This window comes from Podarcis pityusensis (genome assembly GCF_964106645.2).
Source record: "Podarcis pityusensis genome assembly, chromosome: 13".
Classification (NCBI taxonomy): domain Eukaryota; kingdom Metazoa; phylum Chordata; class Lepidosauria; order Squamata; family Lacertidae; genus Podarcis; species Podarcis pityusensis.
This window is the reverse complement of record NC_138038.1, coordinates 37,120,060-37,138,538: the sequence shown is the minus strand read 5'-3', so window position 1 is coordinate 37,138,538 and position 18,479 is coordinate 37,120,060. Positions and strand designations below refer to the sequence as shown.

General features: G+C 43.9%; 1 protein-coding gene and 1 long non-coding RNA gene across 4 annotated transcripts in view; both read right to left on the bottom strand.

The window, feature by feature from the left end:
• Positions 1–138: 138 nt before the first annotated feature.
• EMP3 (epithelial membrane protein 3 (MAM blood group)) lies at positions 139–10,971 on the bottom strand. 3 transcript variants are annotated; one of them, XM_080977625.1, is made up of 5 exons: positions 10,708–10,971; positions 6,082–6,174; positions 2,563–2,665; positions 2,315–2,455; positions 139–1,661 (listed from the first exon to the last, which is right to left on the bottom strand). In XM_080977625.1, exons 2-5 carry the CDS (start codon positions 6,157–6,159, stop codon positions 1,492–1,494), a joined length of 492 nt encoding a protein of 163 aa, XP_080833751.1. In that variant the 5' UTR covers positions 6,160–6,174; positions 10,708–10,971; the 3' UTR covers positions 139–1,491. The 3 variants fall into 3 exon arrangements, with proteins under 3 accessions (XP_080833751.1, XP_080833752.1, XP_080833750.1); XM_080977626.1 differs by lacking the exon at positions 10,708–10,971 and adding an exon at positions 6,633–6,768; XM_080977624.1 differs by lacking the exon at positions 10,708–10,971 and adding an exon at positions 6,552–6,576.
• Positions 10,972–13,937: 2,966 nt separating this feature from the next.
• Positions 13,938–18,479, bottom strand: part of LOC308461040 — a 15,045-nt gene continuing 10,503 nt past the window's right edge. The window contains exon 3 of the long non-coding RNA XR_013978777.1: positions 13,938–13,997. This is a non-coding gene — a long non-coding RNA (uncharacterized lncRNA). The remainder of the gene's footprint in view (positions 13,998–18,479) is intronic.

Here is an 18,479-nt window from a genome sequence, read left to right as displayed (position 1 = left end):
AACAGATTATTAGAAAAGATACTCTCAAGTCTGCAGTGTTCTGTTCGCCAAAGGAAAGTTTCCTTGTGAAGACTGCGGGAATGTGAGACAAGAATGTGAAACACTGTAGTCCGCAAAGGAACACATGGCTCTGCTGAATTTTGTTTATTAGGTTTTCTTTTATTCTTAAAATGCGTATAAAATATTAAAAGGCCAGGTCAAGAAGGTGAAAGGGGACTTTGGGGGAGCCAGCACATATATAATACTGTTACAGAAATATCATTGGAAGGAACCCGTTTTTAATAACTTGCAAGCAGGCTGCTTGGTAAGGCTACTGGAGAAGCAAAATCTTTCCCATGTTTTCCAAATATTTTGTGCGTAATTGCTATGGGGCAAGAAGGCAGGATTAATCCTCCCAGCTTTAGAAGGATGGTGGATATGATTAGCTTAAATACCTCACCCTATGCTGTTTTGGGGAAAGTACAGAGTATAACCTCCGACTGGGGGGGGGGTGTGAGATACTCCTTTAAAGTAGTTACTGGCTGGAGGGGAAGAGGAAAGTGATGCTATCTGAGTTCTCACCAGGGTCATTTTAACACATTCTGCAGAAAAATGGGGGTTTGTTACTGAAGGTTGACTCAAGGGGGAGTTATAATCACTTGTGACTCCCTGAACAGTGGGCAGGTATTTTGCAAGTATTAGCAAATGGTTTTGTCCAAATCACACCTCGCATTTTTAGGCTGTCGCTTAAAATGTCTTAGGTGAAAACCTAAAAATACATGATTTAAAGTGCGTGTAACAGCACATGCAAAAATGCCCATATGTTTCATGGTTGAAATTCAGAAGATGAAATTCATTTTTCGTGGTGATCTCAATGACCAATTTCAAACTCTGCTATCATCAGGCTCTGTGCATAATGTCCCAGCAGTTGAGAAACAAGAGAGAGTTGCAGATTTTTCAATTCATGACAATCAGTTCTGTATGGACAACGTGATGAAGTCCTACTTTCTACGATTTTTGTGGTTTCAGTTCTTTCAATGAATTTATTAGGGTCCGTCCCCCCCACGTTTGATATTTTAGCTTCCAAGCTGCAAATGTGGAAAGAACACTGATTTTTTTTATTTATTAAAAAAAACCCCACAAGAAACATATTCAATCCACCATTTTTAAAAATGGGGATTAAAAGGAAAAAAGAATGCTAGAAATGTTTGCAAGTTTGAGTTTTAATGTGTATTTCAATTTTTGCCAAATCTGAAAAATAGAAGAGCCCTGGGAAATGCCAAGTGCAAGATGACACCCCTTTAACTTGCTGTATTATGTGGAAGTACCTGATAACATGCAAACAAGGGGTGATACACTCACAATGCAGAACCCCAGTGGACCAATCCATGTATCGCATAGGATTTTGTACCATAACTGCCTTTGAAAACTGCAAAGAGTTAATACATAGCTAAATTCAGAGGAGAACAGGGCTCCTTCCAAAGCAAATGGGAGAGATCATCCAGTTGATGGTCACTCCTTTTTCCGAAGGTGGATGTAAATGATTCCACTGATAAGAGCCAAAGGAAAGGACAGCCACGCCAGCACAAAACAGTAACCAAAAGACCCACCCGGTGGTCGGCCACCCTGGAACTGTTCCACGTGGGTGGTGTAGATCACGGCAGCTGTGAACACGGAGATAGCTGGAAACAGATCCAAGCAGACAATTAGTACTGGATCCCTGTTAGCTACATCTTACTACCTAAAGCTGCATTCAGTGCTCACATCTTCACCAGGTATTTAAAGCTCCTGGCTTCCCCCCAAAGAATCCTGGGAACTGTAGTTAAGGGTGCTGGGAATTGTAGCTCTTTGAGATGTATACCATAGATTAAAGACATGCGCTTTAAATGTACGATCACTTTGCAGCGTGACAATGAAATCCCAAGGCATAAATCTCACCGGCATCCATATTGGAATCTGCACTTTGCATCTCAGCATATTTTATGATAACATCGAAGAGAAGAGAACGATAACATATTTCAGATTTATCCAGTGGAATTACCCCAAAAGTGGTAGTATACTTAGCAATTTGGTGTTGCTGGGTCTTATGGTATACCTGCATGGCTCTTCCTCCTACATGTCCTCACTACTTCCTCACAAGAGCAGCTCCTACACATATACATGCCCCCCTCCATCACACTGCTTTACCCCGGGCTGCACTCATACTTCTCCCCATCCAAAGTATTACTGTACTTCCTTTCTGGCTTCTATGCTGTGTCTCTCCCTGTGAGAGTTACTACTCGCCGCAAGCTAATTAAACTGGTCTCTAAACAGCAAATCACCACACCATACTTACATGTAAGTATCTGGAAGATCCCAGTGGCGTAGAACAGGCTTCCCCGCTTCATGGTGTAGAGTTGGCACATGAAGATAATGAAGGCTAAGCTGGAGAAGAGAAGACTTAAAACCATGAAGGCTTGGACTGCCTGAAGCCATGCTGTGGGGGAAAGATAAGTATGGGGGTGATGAGAGAGGAGGAGACTATATACATGCAGTAGAGAAGCAGCAGTTAATATGATGTGCAATAGCCTTTGCGGTACTCACCACTGTCAGAGACTGTTTTGCAGGCCCAGGTGTTGGTGTGGTTAGTAAGTGTGCACTCATACCAGATGTTCACGGTTTCCTTGTCGGGCAGGACCCACCAAGACTGGAAGAGAATTACAACGGAGATTTTAGAAGCAGGCCTCCAAGGAGGGCTGGCTGGCTGGCTGGCTGAGCTTTTCCATCGGGGAAGCCAAGTAAGAACTGATTCCAACCAAGCAGTCAGCAAAACTTTAGAAAAGCCTGTTATTTCCTACCACCAAGGGCTTGCACAGGTCAGTGTGGCCAGTGGGCTGATAACATTACTGGACATGCTTGGAAGACTAGTTTTCAAAGTTCAAAGGGAGTTTACTTTTGAGAGCAAACTGGAAAGTGATAAGCACCAAGGTAATGGTTTTCCCAAGGCCTTTCCACACCTAACATAGCAACAAACATGCGTTTGGGACCACATAAGCGGGAACTAGCATTAATCATGGCACTCAAGGGTATCTGTATGAATGTGTGTTTCCAAACATGTGTTTGTTTCATTCATATAGTACATTTTCATGGGTGCACCAATTAATAGTAAACACACACAGGGCTGATATAGCACTATGTTTATAGCACTTCATAGACACTGTTGTTTGCAATCTTTACAGCAGAGGTGGCTGACCGGTGGCCATCCACATGTTGTTGGACTCCAAGTCCCATCAGCCCCTGCTCTGCTGGTAGTCAGGGATGCTGGGAGTTGTAGTCCAGTAAAGGGCTACAACCTTGTAAGGTAAGTCAGTACTATTATCCCCATTTTGTAGTTGTGGGAGGGAGTCAAAGCTACAGAGGGTGGAAGAGAGTGGTGGTTTAAACTCAATGAGCATGGCAGATGTGGGAGCAGAACTGGAGACTTTCTGATATGTATCTTAAGTCTCTTCACTGCTATACAGTGGTACCTCTGGTTACGAACTTAAATCAGTCCGGAGGTCCGTTCTCAAGCCGAAACCATTCATAACATGAGGTGCGCTTTCGCTAATGGCACCTCCCGCTGCTGCTGCCCTGCCAGAGCGCGACTTCTGTTCGCATCCTAGGGCAAAGTTTGCAACCTGGAGCATCTATTTCCGGGTTAGCGGAGCTCGTAACCCAAAGCGTTCGCAAGGAGGACGGTACGTAACATGAGGTTCCACTGTACTACACCATCATGAATAACCGGGGGCTTGCGTTGCTTGTTGAGCCTTGAGAATTTGGGTTCTACATAGGTATTGGAAAGGTATGTGGTTTATTAAACAGTTTCCTGGACAACTCACTGGCAGGGCTCCTAATGCAGGCCTGCAGCAGGGTGTGCCCCAGTCCAAGGAAGAGCAGGAGTGGAGAGTGCCGGCTTCACTGTATTATGGGGTCAGTAACTCACTGTGCCTAAATTCCCAGGGCTAATGCTACTGCCCTTCTTTACTGTGTGTTATTATCCCCCTACTGCAGATTGGGGATGAAGTTTGAGAGAGGGTGGTTTGCCTGAGATGTCCTAATAAGCTGCACTGCATATATCATAAATAAATATATATGTATGATTGCAAACCCATGCTTTCTATTTAAAAGTAATGTAGAAGTGGGGCAAGGAAAATGAGCGCGTGGGAGGGGAAGAATTTTTAACTGTTCTCTCATTCACTGATTCTCCTCCATAATTTATCTTTGCTTCTCTTTCCCACCCCAGCAGGACCTTATTTTCTAAGGCGAGGGAGTGGAGTGGGGGCAGCCAAAAGGCTGCAGGGGAGAGTGGACAGATTGGGGAATGGTTAGGAATCTAACCTACAGATTCTCCCTTGAAAAAACCCCTGACTCCAGTGATGAAGCAAATGCAAAGTTAGCCTCATAATGTGTTGTTTCACCCCCAGATACACCATAAAAACCTGGGGATTCAACTACACAAGGTCTGAGATTTAATTGTTCCTTTTTTTGTAAGGTGAGTATTGTATGGCATCAAATCTGAATTATTTGCACAAATAAAAGAATAATGACAAATGTAAATAGCCTGTGCAAAGCAGAAGAAACACCCACACTTACAGTACAGACCATAACTTATGTTAATGGGTGTGCCATTCCATTTTCATTTTCAATAAGCTGTCATCTCGGGGAAACACACGTCAGGGCTTAACGAAGACAATGAAGTACACACAGACACGGTTGGTGAATAAATTGTGTATCCACCCCCAACACTGGCTGAAGATGCAGGCTCTAGCACAATTATCAGTTTAAAAAGTTAACAAAACACCTTGAGTCAGGAGTAGAAGTGTCAAAAAGATTCCAAGGCTACAGCTGCCAAATTAAGACACACCAAAATAAAATTAGGACTCTTCTTCCCTTTCCTTTTTTTGTCTCCAGGGAACAGAATAAAGCAGTACAGAACCAAAAATAAAAATAAAAATCAATATTGAGATCAAAATAAAGGAGGCAAAGCACAAAAAGTACTAAAGAAAATTGGCTCCAATTTCTCACGTAGCAGCACAGGCCTAACCATGTCTACTCAAAAGTAACTCCTATTATATTCAGTGAGGCATACCTGTAAGCAGTGCTTTTTTAAAAAAATGTTTAGGGATACTCTCATTTTCCTACTCATATTGAATGAAATACTGCCCCTCAATGAGGCTAAAGTTAGATTCACAAAATGTGTATGCGTGCTCCTGCGTCCTCCCAGAAAAAAGCACTGCCTGCAAGTCAATGGTGTTGGGATTGCAGCCTATTATATGCCATGTCAAAGGCAGAAATCCCATTCTAAAGAAAGCTATCCTCTGCAATAAATTAACTTTATGTTCCCATAGATTAAATGCCTCATTCAGGAGGGATGTGATAACATCATGATGATGATGATAATAATAATAATAATAATAATAATAATAATAATAATAATACAGTTATTAGTTATACCCCACCCATCTGGCTGGGTTTCACCAGCCACTCTGGGTGGCCTACAACCCTCTGATGGGTTCCATGTACTTGAAACATGCTACTATGCAATAAGTTGGAGAGCTTCAGTGAATCTACAATTTCCTTTAGCACCTTCAGAAACTGACTATCCTTTTTTGTGAGGGTGGGGCAGGGGAGGACTATGGAGAAGTCTAAGGGCTGGTCTGGGCCCTTGGAGAATTCGGGATCCAGAGCAGGAAGAGACAGCCGGCATCAATACTTTCAGTCGGGGCTTCTCTATTCTCCAGACCAGCTCCAGGGTCTATCACAGATGGTAGGCTCTGTAATAATGAATTCAGCACCACCTAGCAGTATGGGCTTTATGAAAGATCTCCCCAGACAGGCAGCACGCAAGAACAATGTAGTAAGAATCACATGACATGGCACACAGAGAGATTGGTTGCTTCCAGGGTGAATGAAATTGTTTACCACACCTGGATTAAGGATTGGTATGCCCACTGAGGCACGGGGCCAATAAAAAGTTGCTTCCGAGGGCCAGATCTGGCTCACAACAGGCTACCAGCTGAACAAACTTAAAACAGAGGAGTAAAACAAGATGGACCGGGAGCGAGAGCTTCTGCGTTCTCTCACCTTGTCCAACGTGGCGACGAAGAGTAAGATGAGAATGAGGACATGGAGGGCAGTGACTGCGAAGAGAAGGAAACTCATCTTGGCAGCTGGAAGCTGGGGAGAGAAGGGTGGGCAGCATTAAACAAACCCTTGTAAAACAAAAACAAAAACAACAACCTGTTTTCTGCGCTTAATACTAGGGATAGGTGAGGGTGTCCAAAATCTGATTAAATCTTAACAGAGTTTCCAATTCCAGACCTCCCACCTTCTTCACTCAGAAATCTTTCCAGCTCCAGCCTGAGCAACTAGACACCACTGTTCCTTCTCCGGAATGTAAGGGCCCCTGGTTTCCCATTCTAACTCCCTCCCCCGCTCAAACTAGTAGATCCCATTCCCCCAAAGTCTTTGACTCGCAGCAGGCCTGTCTCCCCTGCCACAACCCACTTAGAGAAGCCAGGAGGAGTCCTGAGGCTCAGGCCCACTATTCTCACCCACTGCATCACTCCCAGAGGACTCCCAAGCCCCAGCTTCTAAGCACATATTGTACATTTCTGTCTAGCTGTTACCCACACCTCATTGGGTCTGTCTGGAGATATCTAGAGCTCCGAGCCCCTCCTTGGACACGCCGTATTTCCCAGCCCCCTCCAGCCCAGAGAAGCAAGGAGCTGGGCTCATCCACCCAGCTCACATTCCTGTGGCTTTAGGCTTTGCCCTAATGTGATCCAGATGTTGCAGAGTCATGTGAGCCCTGGGCATGCCAGGGGTGGAGGTAGCAACAGCCTGGCTGTGTCGCTGCCGCCTCCTTCAGTCCCACCAAGGGGCCCTGCCTTTCAAATACCAGCGAGGGAATCCTGATGGTATACATCAGAAATTGCAGAGCAGCAAGAAAGGCAAAAGGAAGTTGCAAACATGAGGTCGGTTTTTAATAATAATAATAATAATAATAATAATAATAATAATATAAGCCAGCAGCAGCAACAAACCTACAGTTTCTGACTACATTTTCTCAGTAGTTAATTTCTTAAATTGACTTTTAAGGCAAGATCATACCACTTTAAACAGTCACAGCTTCCCCCAAAGAATCCTGGGGACTTTAGTTTGCTAAGGGTGCTGTGAGTTGTTAGGAGACCCACATGGAGCTACAATCCCTAGAGTGGCTTAACCTATAAAACAGGGATGGGAGAACTTTCTCAGCCACCGGGGGGGGGGGGGACCACATGCCAGTGCCACGTGGAACCAGAAGCAAAAGTGGCTGAGCAATTCATGTAAATTTTACCTGTGTACATCAAGCTACTTTCTTCACTGACCCTCACACCCTGCTCCAGCCTCCACCTAGGCAAGCAGGAGGCATTATCAGAGCTCAATGACACATTCCAGCCAGGCAAAAACTCTCAAAAGGGATGTGAAGTAAATTTGGTGAGAGGGTGTGGCCTGAGGTAAGAGGGTGTGATCTAGGTAAAGTCACAGGGGCCAGATAGAGAAGTCTGGAAGGTGAGCTTTGGCCTCCAAGTCTGACACACACATCCCTCCCACCCACCCCACTGTAAAGTATTGAAGTCCTATATCATGGCCTGGTACTGAAAACAAAGTGCTTGGACTGAATCCTGGTTCAAATTAAGCCCAGTCCATTCTCCTTCCGGATCCACAAATTCTGCCTCCTGGTCTTTCATCTGTCTCCAAAAAGATCCCATCGCAGAAAACTTAACAGATTCTAGCTCCTAGTTCCTTGTGAATCAACCAGTTAAACTTCAATGCTCTCATTTGAAGCAGTAGCACTTTAAAGAGTCACAGCTTCCCAGAAGGAGTCCCACAAAAGAACTGTAGTTTGTTAAGAGTGCATGTTAGGAGAGCTACAATTCCCAGAGTTCCATGGGAAGAGGGCATTGAGTTGTTAAACCATGCTGAGAATTGTAGCTCTGTGAGGGGAATAGGGATCTCCTAAGAACTCTCTCACCCTTAACAAGCTACTGTCTCCAGGATTCTTCAGGGGAAGCCATGACTGTTTGAAGTAGAATAACACTGCATTAAATTGATAGCGCAAATGGGGTGTGCGCCACCCCAGGCACCCGAGCGGCTAGCTACGCCACTGCATACTTCTGAATTTTCCCACAGCAGCCAACTTAAGGCCATTCCTAGCTTTGAAAAATAAGGAATCCAGTGCCTGCCTTACAAAAAAGGCAGAAAAAGAACCGTTTTCATTTTATTTTAGGATAATAATACATAGAAGGATAAGTGGCTCCTATTATTACCGGTATTTATTATTATGTATTGCACTTATTAGTTGCTGTTTTTTTTACTAAAATGTAAACTCAAAGCAACTTGAAGTGCCATGAGAACGTATGCTAGCTGTGAGAGACAGGACTTTTGGTATCTGCTTAGGTTGATCTGTTTCTCTGCTATCTGGGTATCTTACCATGCACCACATGACTAGGTTTTCACGCTATTCTGCTTCCTCTACAAAACTGTAAAATTATTCTAGCTTCCCCCAACTTTTTAAATTGTATGTGCATGCCCTTAATTTGTGAACTGAATACGAAAGCTATATGGACTAGAATTTATATTTGGGAGTTTTTTTAAAGAAAAAAACGTTCTCTTCTGCTTTTCGTTTCCTATGAATAACATTTGCAAATGACTCATTCCAGATTGAAAAGGCACTCCTCTTTTGAACACTGCCAACACACATACACATATGTCACTAAAATTTTCTGACACTGGCAATTAACATCTGGCTCCTAGGCAGAGAGGTCAGAATGCATGGATAGGCAACTTAAACTGCTTGATCACAGAAGAGCTCTTTAGGATAACTTACTTCTTTTTCTGTGAGGATACTAAAACCAGTGTTAAGAATAAACAAGCATCCACAAAATAAAGGGTGTAAAAAAACATATTAGAATTCACAAAATGGGGAGGGCACAATACAATACAGTCCTAAGTATGCACATTCAGAAGCAAGCGCCACTGAGTTTGATGGGGCTGAATCCAAGAAAAGTTGTTTAGGAGTGTAGCAACACTGCACAATCCTGCATAACTTTACTCAGAAGGGTAAGTCTTCAGTGAGACTTACCGTATTTTTTGCTCTATAAGACTCACTTTTTCCCTCCTAAAAAGTAAGGGGAAATGTGTGTGCGTCTTATGGAGCGAATGCAGGCTGCGCAGCTATCCCAGAAGCCAGAACAGCAAGAGGGATCGCTGCTTTCGCTGCACAGCCATCCCTCTTGTTATTCTGGCTTCTGAGATTCAGAATATTTTTTTCCTTGTTTTCCTCCTCCAAAAACTAGGTGTGTCTTATGGTCTGGTACTTCCAAATGTGCACAGGACTGCAGCATCATAGTCCCACTTGCCTGGGAATAAGTCCCAATGAATTCAGCAGGACTTACTTCTGAGTAGTCTTGATTAGGATTGCTGCATTAGTCTACTTTTTAAACAGATACAAAATACTTTAAACAAATACAAAAAAACCAAAATCATTGTCCTAGATATATCTTTTAGGAATGTATATCTCCATCAGTTTAAGGCCTGGGGTAATTTTCACACAATTAAAGGTATTTCAGCATCTCATTTCTGCTGCACATGAAAATTGCAAATGGGGAATAAAAACTGGAAGAGAGACCAACAACAGCATTTACTTTTCCATTATCACCATCCAGTTTAATCTTAAACCTCATACATGAAAAGGCCCTTTAGAAACCTAGGCTGGGTTTTGTCAGCTGTAGTAGCAGAGTATGTTGAGCTTAGGGTAAATAACTGAAGTATATAGGATGCTAGGAAACCCATTTTGGAAGAAACACGCACCCCCATAAGGTATCACATTATCCCAAAATGCAATACCCACTACTTTGGAGAAGGGGCAGCATCTGGGGATCTGAGAGGTTCCCTGATTTCCAACACCTCAAGCACCTTGTTATTCAAGGCAGGCAGGAGTCTCAATGGGGGGGCTGGGGAGGGAACACCGCCCCCTCGGCTTTTGTTTTAAGTTTCGCAGCTACCCTTTTACGGTGCGCCGTGAGTTGGCTAAAACGTGGACGATTCAGGAGGTGGAGCTGGGTGAGCTTTATTGGGGGGGGGGGCCTACCCTCCATTTGCAAAATTTGCCTTTTACAACGACCTTCGTGTATCGGCCTAAGCAATGTATTGATCGGACTCCATCTAAAAAGCGCTGCTAAGGGAGCTTGGAGCGATCGGGTCGTGTGTCCGAAGGAAGGCTCCCTGAATTCTCTTGGGGAAGGAAATGGATCATAGCGACGAGCGGGCGAAAAAGCGAGGATTTTGGGGAGAGGACGCGGGGTCCAGAGGGTTAGAGCAGAGGGAGGGGCTGGCAATCTGACAGAGGGGAGTGGTTTGCTAAGGCTTCTCCTCCCCCCAGCCCCAGCCCCAGGCGTCGAATTGATGCCTCTCCCGTTCAATTCTCACAAATCCCTTTCTATTTCCTAAAAAAAATAATAAAAAATCTGGCTGTCAGCTCTTCCGAGCCTAACTGGCGAGATCTCTCGATCTCTCTTCCCACCGCCAAACGGGAATATTATGGGATCCTACCTAGCACCCTGCTCTAACCCCCCCCCCTTCCCCAAGGTCTCGTTTCCCAAATTCTCCCTCGAGAACCCAGGAGTTTGGGCACCCAACTTTCCCCCTGACCCGTTGGATAGGTACCTGGAAGTGCTGATGGAGGGTCTAGGATGGAGGCAGCTTCCTGCTGCTCTTGTTGCTCCTGAAGTTTCCTCTCTTCACCCCCTCCTTGGATTAAAAAAACACACAAAATTCCCCAGTTTAGCTCATCCACATCGCACCAGGCTTACCCAGCCCTGCCCTTGGCAAAGGTCCACGTGGGTGGGACCAGAGAGCGCGTGGCTGGCCAGTTGCCCCGAAGAACGGAGTTGGGGAAGGGTGGCTCATTTGGGAGGGGCCCGACTTCTTGAAAATTGTAGCGCCCCTCCTCCAGTTGTGTCGTGTCTCTTTTGCCGCTTTTCTTCCTGGCTGACAAGGGCTCGGTCTGCACGAAAGGAAGAAACCACTCAGTCTTTTTCACCATTTCACTTTCTTGTCCGGAAAGGGAGGTGGGGTGGGGTGGGGGGAACCTTTATCTGCCTGTCACGAAACTATTAAGACACAGAAGCACTGGCCAGGTGAAAAGGGGGGTCTTTTCCTATTACTGGACCCCCCCCCCAACCCGTGCCGCACAACAAGTTTATTGTGACATGCACTTTCGTGGACTGGAACCCACTTCTTCAAATGAATTATCTTCAGAATTATCCTCTGTGTGGACTTGCCAGACCAGCTTTTGGACATTCATCCCGATTTGTTTGCAGGGAAGTTAGATGGAGGAGAGGTTGGATGACCGTTGTGCAAAAACAAGTGTTATCCCACACTTTCCAGTACGTTTCCCTTTCACCTTACTGGAAAGAAAACGTGGGGGGATTTGACTCAAAGAAGCTGCACAAGACCTCTCATTCAGCTATAAATACACAACCTGAATTTACTCATTTGTGATTGAATTTCGTTTTAGCGACAGTCTGGAAGCACCCACAGAGGGGTCAGAAATGTAAAGAGGGGCCAAAAAGTCACAAAAGGCAAAGAGATACACTCTGGCATTCCTGTACAAAGCTTAAAAGAATATAATAACTGTCCATACCTGTAGTAACTGTGGACAGACAACTCCATCTTCCTTCTTTTGCTATGCTACTTGTAGAGGGAGAAGAAAACCTGGTCTCCGTTTAATCTTTAATGAAGTACTGCAATCATATTCAACCTTGGAGCCTTGGAAGGAAAATATGTTTACTGGAATAGGAAAGAAAAGCTAGAAAGTATATAAGAAGAGTCCTATTGGGTCAGGTCAAATATCCATCTAGTTCAGCATCCCATTTCTGAGTGTGGCCAATCAGATGCCCCTAAGAAGACCACAAGCAGGGGGCTGGCTCTCCACTGTTTCTGAGCAGCTTTGATTACTAATGACCATTGACAGACCTATGCTCAGTTTACTTGTCTAGGTAAAGGTAAAGGGACCCCTGACCATTAGGTCCAGTCGTGGCTGACTCTGGGGTTGCGGCGCTCATCTCGCTTTATTGGCCGAGGGAGCCGGCGTACAGCTTCCAGGTCATGTGGCCAGCATGACTAAGCTGCTTCTGGCGAACCAGAGCAGCACACGGAAATGCCGTTTACCTTCCCACCGGAGCGGTACCTATTTATCTACTTGCACTTTGATGTGCTTTTGAACTGCTAGGTTGGCAGGAGCAGGGACCGAGCAACGGGAGCTCACCCCGTTGTGGGGATTCGAACCGCCGACCTTCTGATCGGCAAGTCCTAGGCTCTGTGGTTTAACCCAGACGTAAGGTCATTTCCAGACAATCTGTTGATTGAGCACTCTTCTGCCTTGCCTGTGGGGAGGTTAAGCAAATCTCGCCCCACACTATCCAGTGCATTCCCCCCTCATTTTCCTTATTATAAAAACAATCAGATTTTCTGGAGTTTGGGGTCTGTTGTGCAAGGGCTCCACCACATAAGCTTTAACTGCACAACCTGAATTTGCTGGTATGTGATGGAGTCCCACAGTGACTCTCTGGAAGTGTCCTAAGACAGTGAAGTGGCCATCACTGCTTATTGTTGCAATCAATAATACATATTATACAGTGCTATTTTTCTAGAAAAAGAGGTGCCGGAACTCACCATGAACACCTCCCTTGTTCTCTTATAAGGGCAATGGTGCCCACATGAGAGGTGCCAGAACTGAGTTCCAGGGAGTTCTGGCTGAAAAAAGCCCTGATATTATACATTTTATATAATAATTATAAAATGTATAAAGAAGTGCTTTCTCCAATCTGTCCTGATTCTACCATTAGTCCAATTATCTGGGTTATTGTATTCCTAGGACAGTCTAAAATTTACTGGGCCTGGGCCTCATCATCCATCCATCCATCCATCCATCCAATGAAGTAATAAGGGCTGTATCTGAGCCAAGGCTCAGCACAGTTCCTTCCCAAAACAATTATGGTGATCCAGCCCCAAAGTATTCATAAAATGAATGTATCCCCAAGCATGCGTAGACTACCTCTCTTTCACCACTGGGTCATTCTATCCAGGTCTGATACTTCTCTGCCTCACATTAACAACTTCCACAATGGGGCACCAACATCAGGTGGAATCCAAGGGCACACCTAGAGCAGCAATAGCTTATTAGGGAGTACGCTGCCCTAAATACCGTAGAACATTTCTATTTAAATATACATGGGATTACACTAGAAACCTAGGTACGTAGCTGTTAGCTTATTGAAGGGAGAGCAAGAAAAGATACAAATGGGGCAGAATTATTTGTTTTGGGAACTGACATTTAAAGAATAAATTGTATCATGCAACAAAATGTAAATATTACATCAGCGTAAGGCTGTGCATACACCATACATTTAAAACACATGGCTTCTCCCAAAGAATCCTGGGAACCATAGTTTTCAAAGAGTGCTTAGAATTGAAGCTGTGAGGGATAGGCTATAGATCCCAGAATTTGTGTGTGTGCCCTTAAATGTATGGTGTGTACACAGTCTGTTAAAAATTTTGTGAGGTGTTAACATAGACATTAACACAAGTAATTCATTTCTTGTATGTTGATAGCTGCATGATTAATAGTATCAACAGTTGTAATCCAATTTATGGTTCCTAGCAGTGGTAGAAAAAATCATGAAGAAATTAAAGCTCAGATTACTTATGACAATTTATTTGCAGTTTAGGGTACTTTATTTTCCACAAAAGGGAAAAAGGAAAAGGGAGGACTGTTCTGGCAGCATATTCACTACTCCAGAATGTGTAAATATTTCTAACATACCCTTGAGGTGCGAAACTGGACTGTAGGATGGGCACTTCAAGATTCAATAACACAAATCAGCATGAGTGCTCAATAAACAGGCAATCTGGAAGCGACCAAGGTATGGGAAGCTAATTATTTGCAGAAAACTCTGTAATGAAACAAAATTCAAAAAAAAAAAAGGGGGGGGAGATTCCCTCCCACCCACACTAAATGGCTCAACATCTTGTTACACACCGCCCAATGTCTGAGCGGTGTGAGATTCCAGGGGTACCAGGCATGCTTTCCAGGGTCTGTATTTCCTTTTGGATAATGAGACACAGCAGAGACTGTGGCGTCTTTATGATATATGGTTTATTTACACATATATACAACCTAAGCCTAGATGGAGAGAGTGCAGAACATTCACATCCTAAAGGAGCCCTGTTCCTTCCATTGCTGCAGCCTTTGATTCCAAGAGACCCTAAACATTGTGTCTCACCCTCTCTGCAGCAGAAAACAGATTACCCACCTCATGCTCTGCCCTATCCCCTCCAGTTTGCAAAAGGGACACTGTTTGCTTTCCTGTTTGCTTATATTATTGCCCACTACAACCCTGGAAACTTTCTCCTCCCAACTCTGGTACTATCTTTTGTTAATTACCTAGAGATCAGAGTGGAGTATTTCCTCTCTGTATCAGAGTATTTTGCCTTGTTGATGGTTTTAATTGGGATCAGGTGTTAAACAGGGTTGTGTTATTGCCCCAACTCTGTTCATTATTTTCATTGCCATGATCCTACACTTTGTCGAAGGGAAACTCCCCACCGGAGTAGAAATCATGTATCGAACAGATGGAAAGCTCTTCAATCTGAGCAGGCTGAAAGCAAAGAGTAAGGTTACAGTAACTTCCATCATAGAGCTTCAGTATGCTGATGACAAAGTAGTGTGTGCACGCTCAGAGGATGACCAAGTCCAAACCATCCTAAATATCTTTGCAGAAGCTTACGAAAATATTGGCCTATCCAAAAAACCAAAGTGCTGCACTAACAAGTACAAAATGACCCCTCTGCAGCGCCACAAATCCAACTCAATGGTGTAACATTGGAAAATGTCAATCACTTCTCCTACCTAGGCAGTTATCTTTCCACAAGGGCCAGCATTGATGCCAAAATCCAGCATCACCTGAGCTCTGCGAGTGTGGCTTTCTCCCGATCAAAGTGCAGAGTGTTCGAGGACCGGGACATTCGCAGGGAAACCAAAACACTTGTTTACAAAGCTATTGTACTACCAACCTTACTATATGCTTGTGAAACATGGACCACTTATAAACGCCATCTCCAACTCCTTGAAAGATTCCACCAACGGTGTCTCTGAATTTTTTTTACACATTATTTGGGAAGACAGGTGAACTAATATTAGTGTACTGGAAGAAGCAAAGATCAGCAGTGTTGAAGCAATGATTCTTCAACTTTGTTGGACTAGTCATATTGTGCGGATGCCTGATAATCGTCTTCCAAAGCAACTACTCCATTCTGAACTTAAAAATGGAAAGCTTAATGCTGGTGGTCAACAAAAGAGGTTTACAGACTGTCTCAAGGCAAATCTAAAAAAATGTAGTACTGTATAAACACTGACAACTGGGAAACACTTTCCTGTGAGCGTTCCACTTGGAGAACAGCCTTTACCAAAGGTGTCATGGGCTTTGAAGACACTCGAACTCAGGATGCAAGGGAGAAACGTGCTAAGAGGAAGGCACTCTTGGCAAATCCACACTGTGATCAACTCCCGCTCGGAAACCAATGTCCCCACTGTGGAAGGACGTGTGGATACAGAAAATTGGCCTCCACAGTCACTTACGGACTCATTGTTAAAACCGTGTTTATGGAAGACAATCTTACTCAGCTACGAGTGATCGCCAGAGAAGAAGACTTAATGACAGGCCATCATCAGCCTGTTCTTCCAATAGCCCCCATCCAACTAGCTCTGCAGGAGCTGGCCTGGCTCATTAGCAGGAACTAAATTTAATTATTCTACTGAATTCAAAAATTATGGGTGACTTGCACTCACAAACTCTGGCACCCAGAACCTATAGCAATATTTAAATTTACTGTTAATGCAAAGTATGCAATCCATAAACAATTTAAGATTTAAAACTGCGGGAAATTTTCCACAGTACATCTTCAAGATCACTTAATCCAGATTAATGGCCTGCTCATACCCACTTACCTCCCTGCCATATTTATAGTCATGGTGTCTATAGATTGGTAAAAGGTTGGATTTTCTACTGCCTTTTAGTGCACCTTTCTGGATGGAGTTATTTATGACAGTTGTTTGTTTACTTCTTTTTTTTTATTAAATTTTCAGAAGTTTAACATATACACTTGAATATACTCTGTTTTTCATGGTGTTTTTATTTCTCCCCCTCTGCCGAACCCTATCTTCTATCTCTTATACCATAACAATACTATAATAGCTTGTTTACTTATTTTAGTTCAACCCCTCTTTTCCATCCAGAAGGATCCCGAAGAACAGGGGTTAAATAAATAAATAAATAAATAAGCAAATCATGATTGCTTCTATCCTGCTGGGCACTTAAAAACATTACATTCTTTTTAAAAGTATCTATTTCACCTTTCTGCATATGCACTCGAGATAGCCATGGTTACAGGACCAGAGTCTGTAAACTATTCCAGAATAATTAACATACGAGTACAAGAGTGTGTGATCACGTATATATGTTCTTGTGGTGTAGAGTGGATGAGAGGTACGGGGAAGGGAAGGAGCAAGAGAAGAGTTGGAACAGGGAGTGACTGGATTAATTGCCTTTTCAATGAAAGTATTTATTTATCCAGAAAGTAAAGTGAAGCTCAAGGGCAAAAATGGAAATCATAGCACAAGTTTAAAAATAGTCCCAGACGGATTCCCACTAATTGCCTGGTTTACAAAGAGGCATCTGAATGAATAGGCAAGTGGTAGAGTAGAATTCAGGCTGCAAGGAGTGGCGGGGAGGTGTACAATTTTTTTATCTTCTCCTACATTAAAACAAAAAACAAAACAAAACAAAAACCAACCAAATATCTCCCTACAAGTAAAGGGAAACTATTAGCATATTAGAGAGAATGCTTATAGTCCAGGCTTCAAGGGCACTGCTAGGTACACTGCTAGTGTTATGAGAGAAGGGAGTAAAACCTTTTTCCTCTCTACTTTCTCATGTATAATTTTATACACTTCTATGCACGTCACCTCTTACTCACCTTTTCTCTGAACTAAAAAGCCCCAAATGTTGTAACCTTTCCTCCCCATAGGGGAGTTGCTTCATCCCTTGATTATTTTGGTTGCCCTGTTCTGAATTTTTTCCCAACTTTGCAATATCCTTTTTCGGGGGGGGGGGGAGGGGTGTGTGACCAGATCATAGCTGTCAAGTGTCCCTTATTTGAAGGGACAGTCCCTTATTCCAGCGCCATGTCCCGCTGCTGTCCCTTATTGATAGATGTCCCTTAAATGATGTCCCTTAAATTTCAAAGGAAGCAGCTCCTCTCCCTCCCTGCCGGCCAGGGAGGTGGGAGGCTCCAACTGTGTTGCTTAGCCAACACTGGGTGTTGCTCACCCAATAAGAAGTCTAAGAACGACTGGGGGGTGGAGCTTGCATGCCTTGTGTGTGGCTAGTTAATGCAAGCTGAGGGGGGTTTTGAATGCTGGACGCCATTTTGTTGCACATGCTGCTGCAAACTTTGCAGTGCAAAGCCAGGCTGGGGAGCCATCTTAAGTTGAGGCTGCATAGGCCTTGTGGTGCATGTGATTCAGATTCTATTCAGTTGAACCTCTGGTTACAAACTTGGTTGGACAGTGTGCTTGAAGCTACCAGCATGAGTTTGACCAGACTGCAGGAGGACAGGAAGACTGGAGTGCCTGGAACAGGTGAGGCTGCAGGTCCCTTATTTTGGCTGCTGGTCCCTTATTTTCAAATCTGTAAGTTGACAGCTATGGACCAGATCCAAGGCTCCACAGGATATCAATGGCTACTAGTCATGATGGCTACAGTATGTTCTCTCTCCACTGCTGATGGAAGCTGGATAGGGAGAGTGCTGTTGGACTCAAGTCCTGCTTTCAGACTTCCCATAGACATCTGATTGGCCGCTGTGGGAACAGAATGATGAACCTGGTAGGTCTTCTTATGCTGACAAACAAGACCTGGGACATGGGGCCACCCCCATGTCTGCTTCCCGGTATACTATTTTTCTACTTGCAGGATTTTTTTGACAATGTGCAGGATCCTCCATCAGGATTCAGATGTAATATAGTCAATTCTTCCACCTCAGAATGCCAGCTACTCTGCATGCACAGAGCAAAACTATCATAGAACTAATCTATCCCTTATTTCAGCTGATCCCCCAACCTGATTCTTGGACACCAAAAAAATTACAGGACTCCACTTTACAAAACCAAGCTCTGAGCACACAAAGCAAAGCCGTGGCAAAATTCAGCCAAAGTTCCACATTTTGGAGTCTTGACATATCAACCCCATCAGAGGTGTGACTCCTAATGAAAGTGTGCTAGTAAAATATAAATACTGCTCATTCACCTTGACTGGAAAATGGGTTTAAGTATTGAATGACACACACATATAAAGGGAGAGCTAGAGACTTGCAATGTT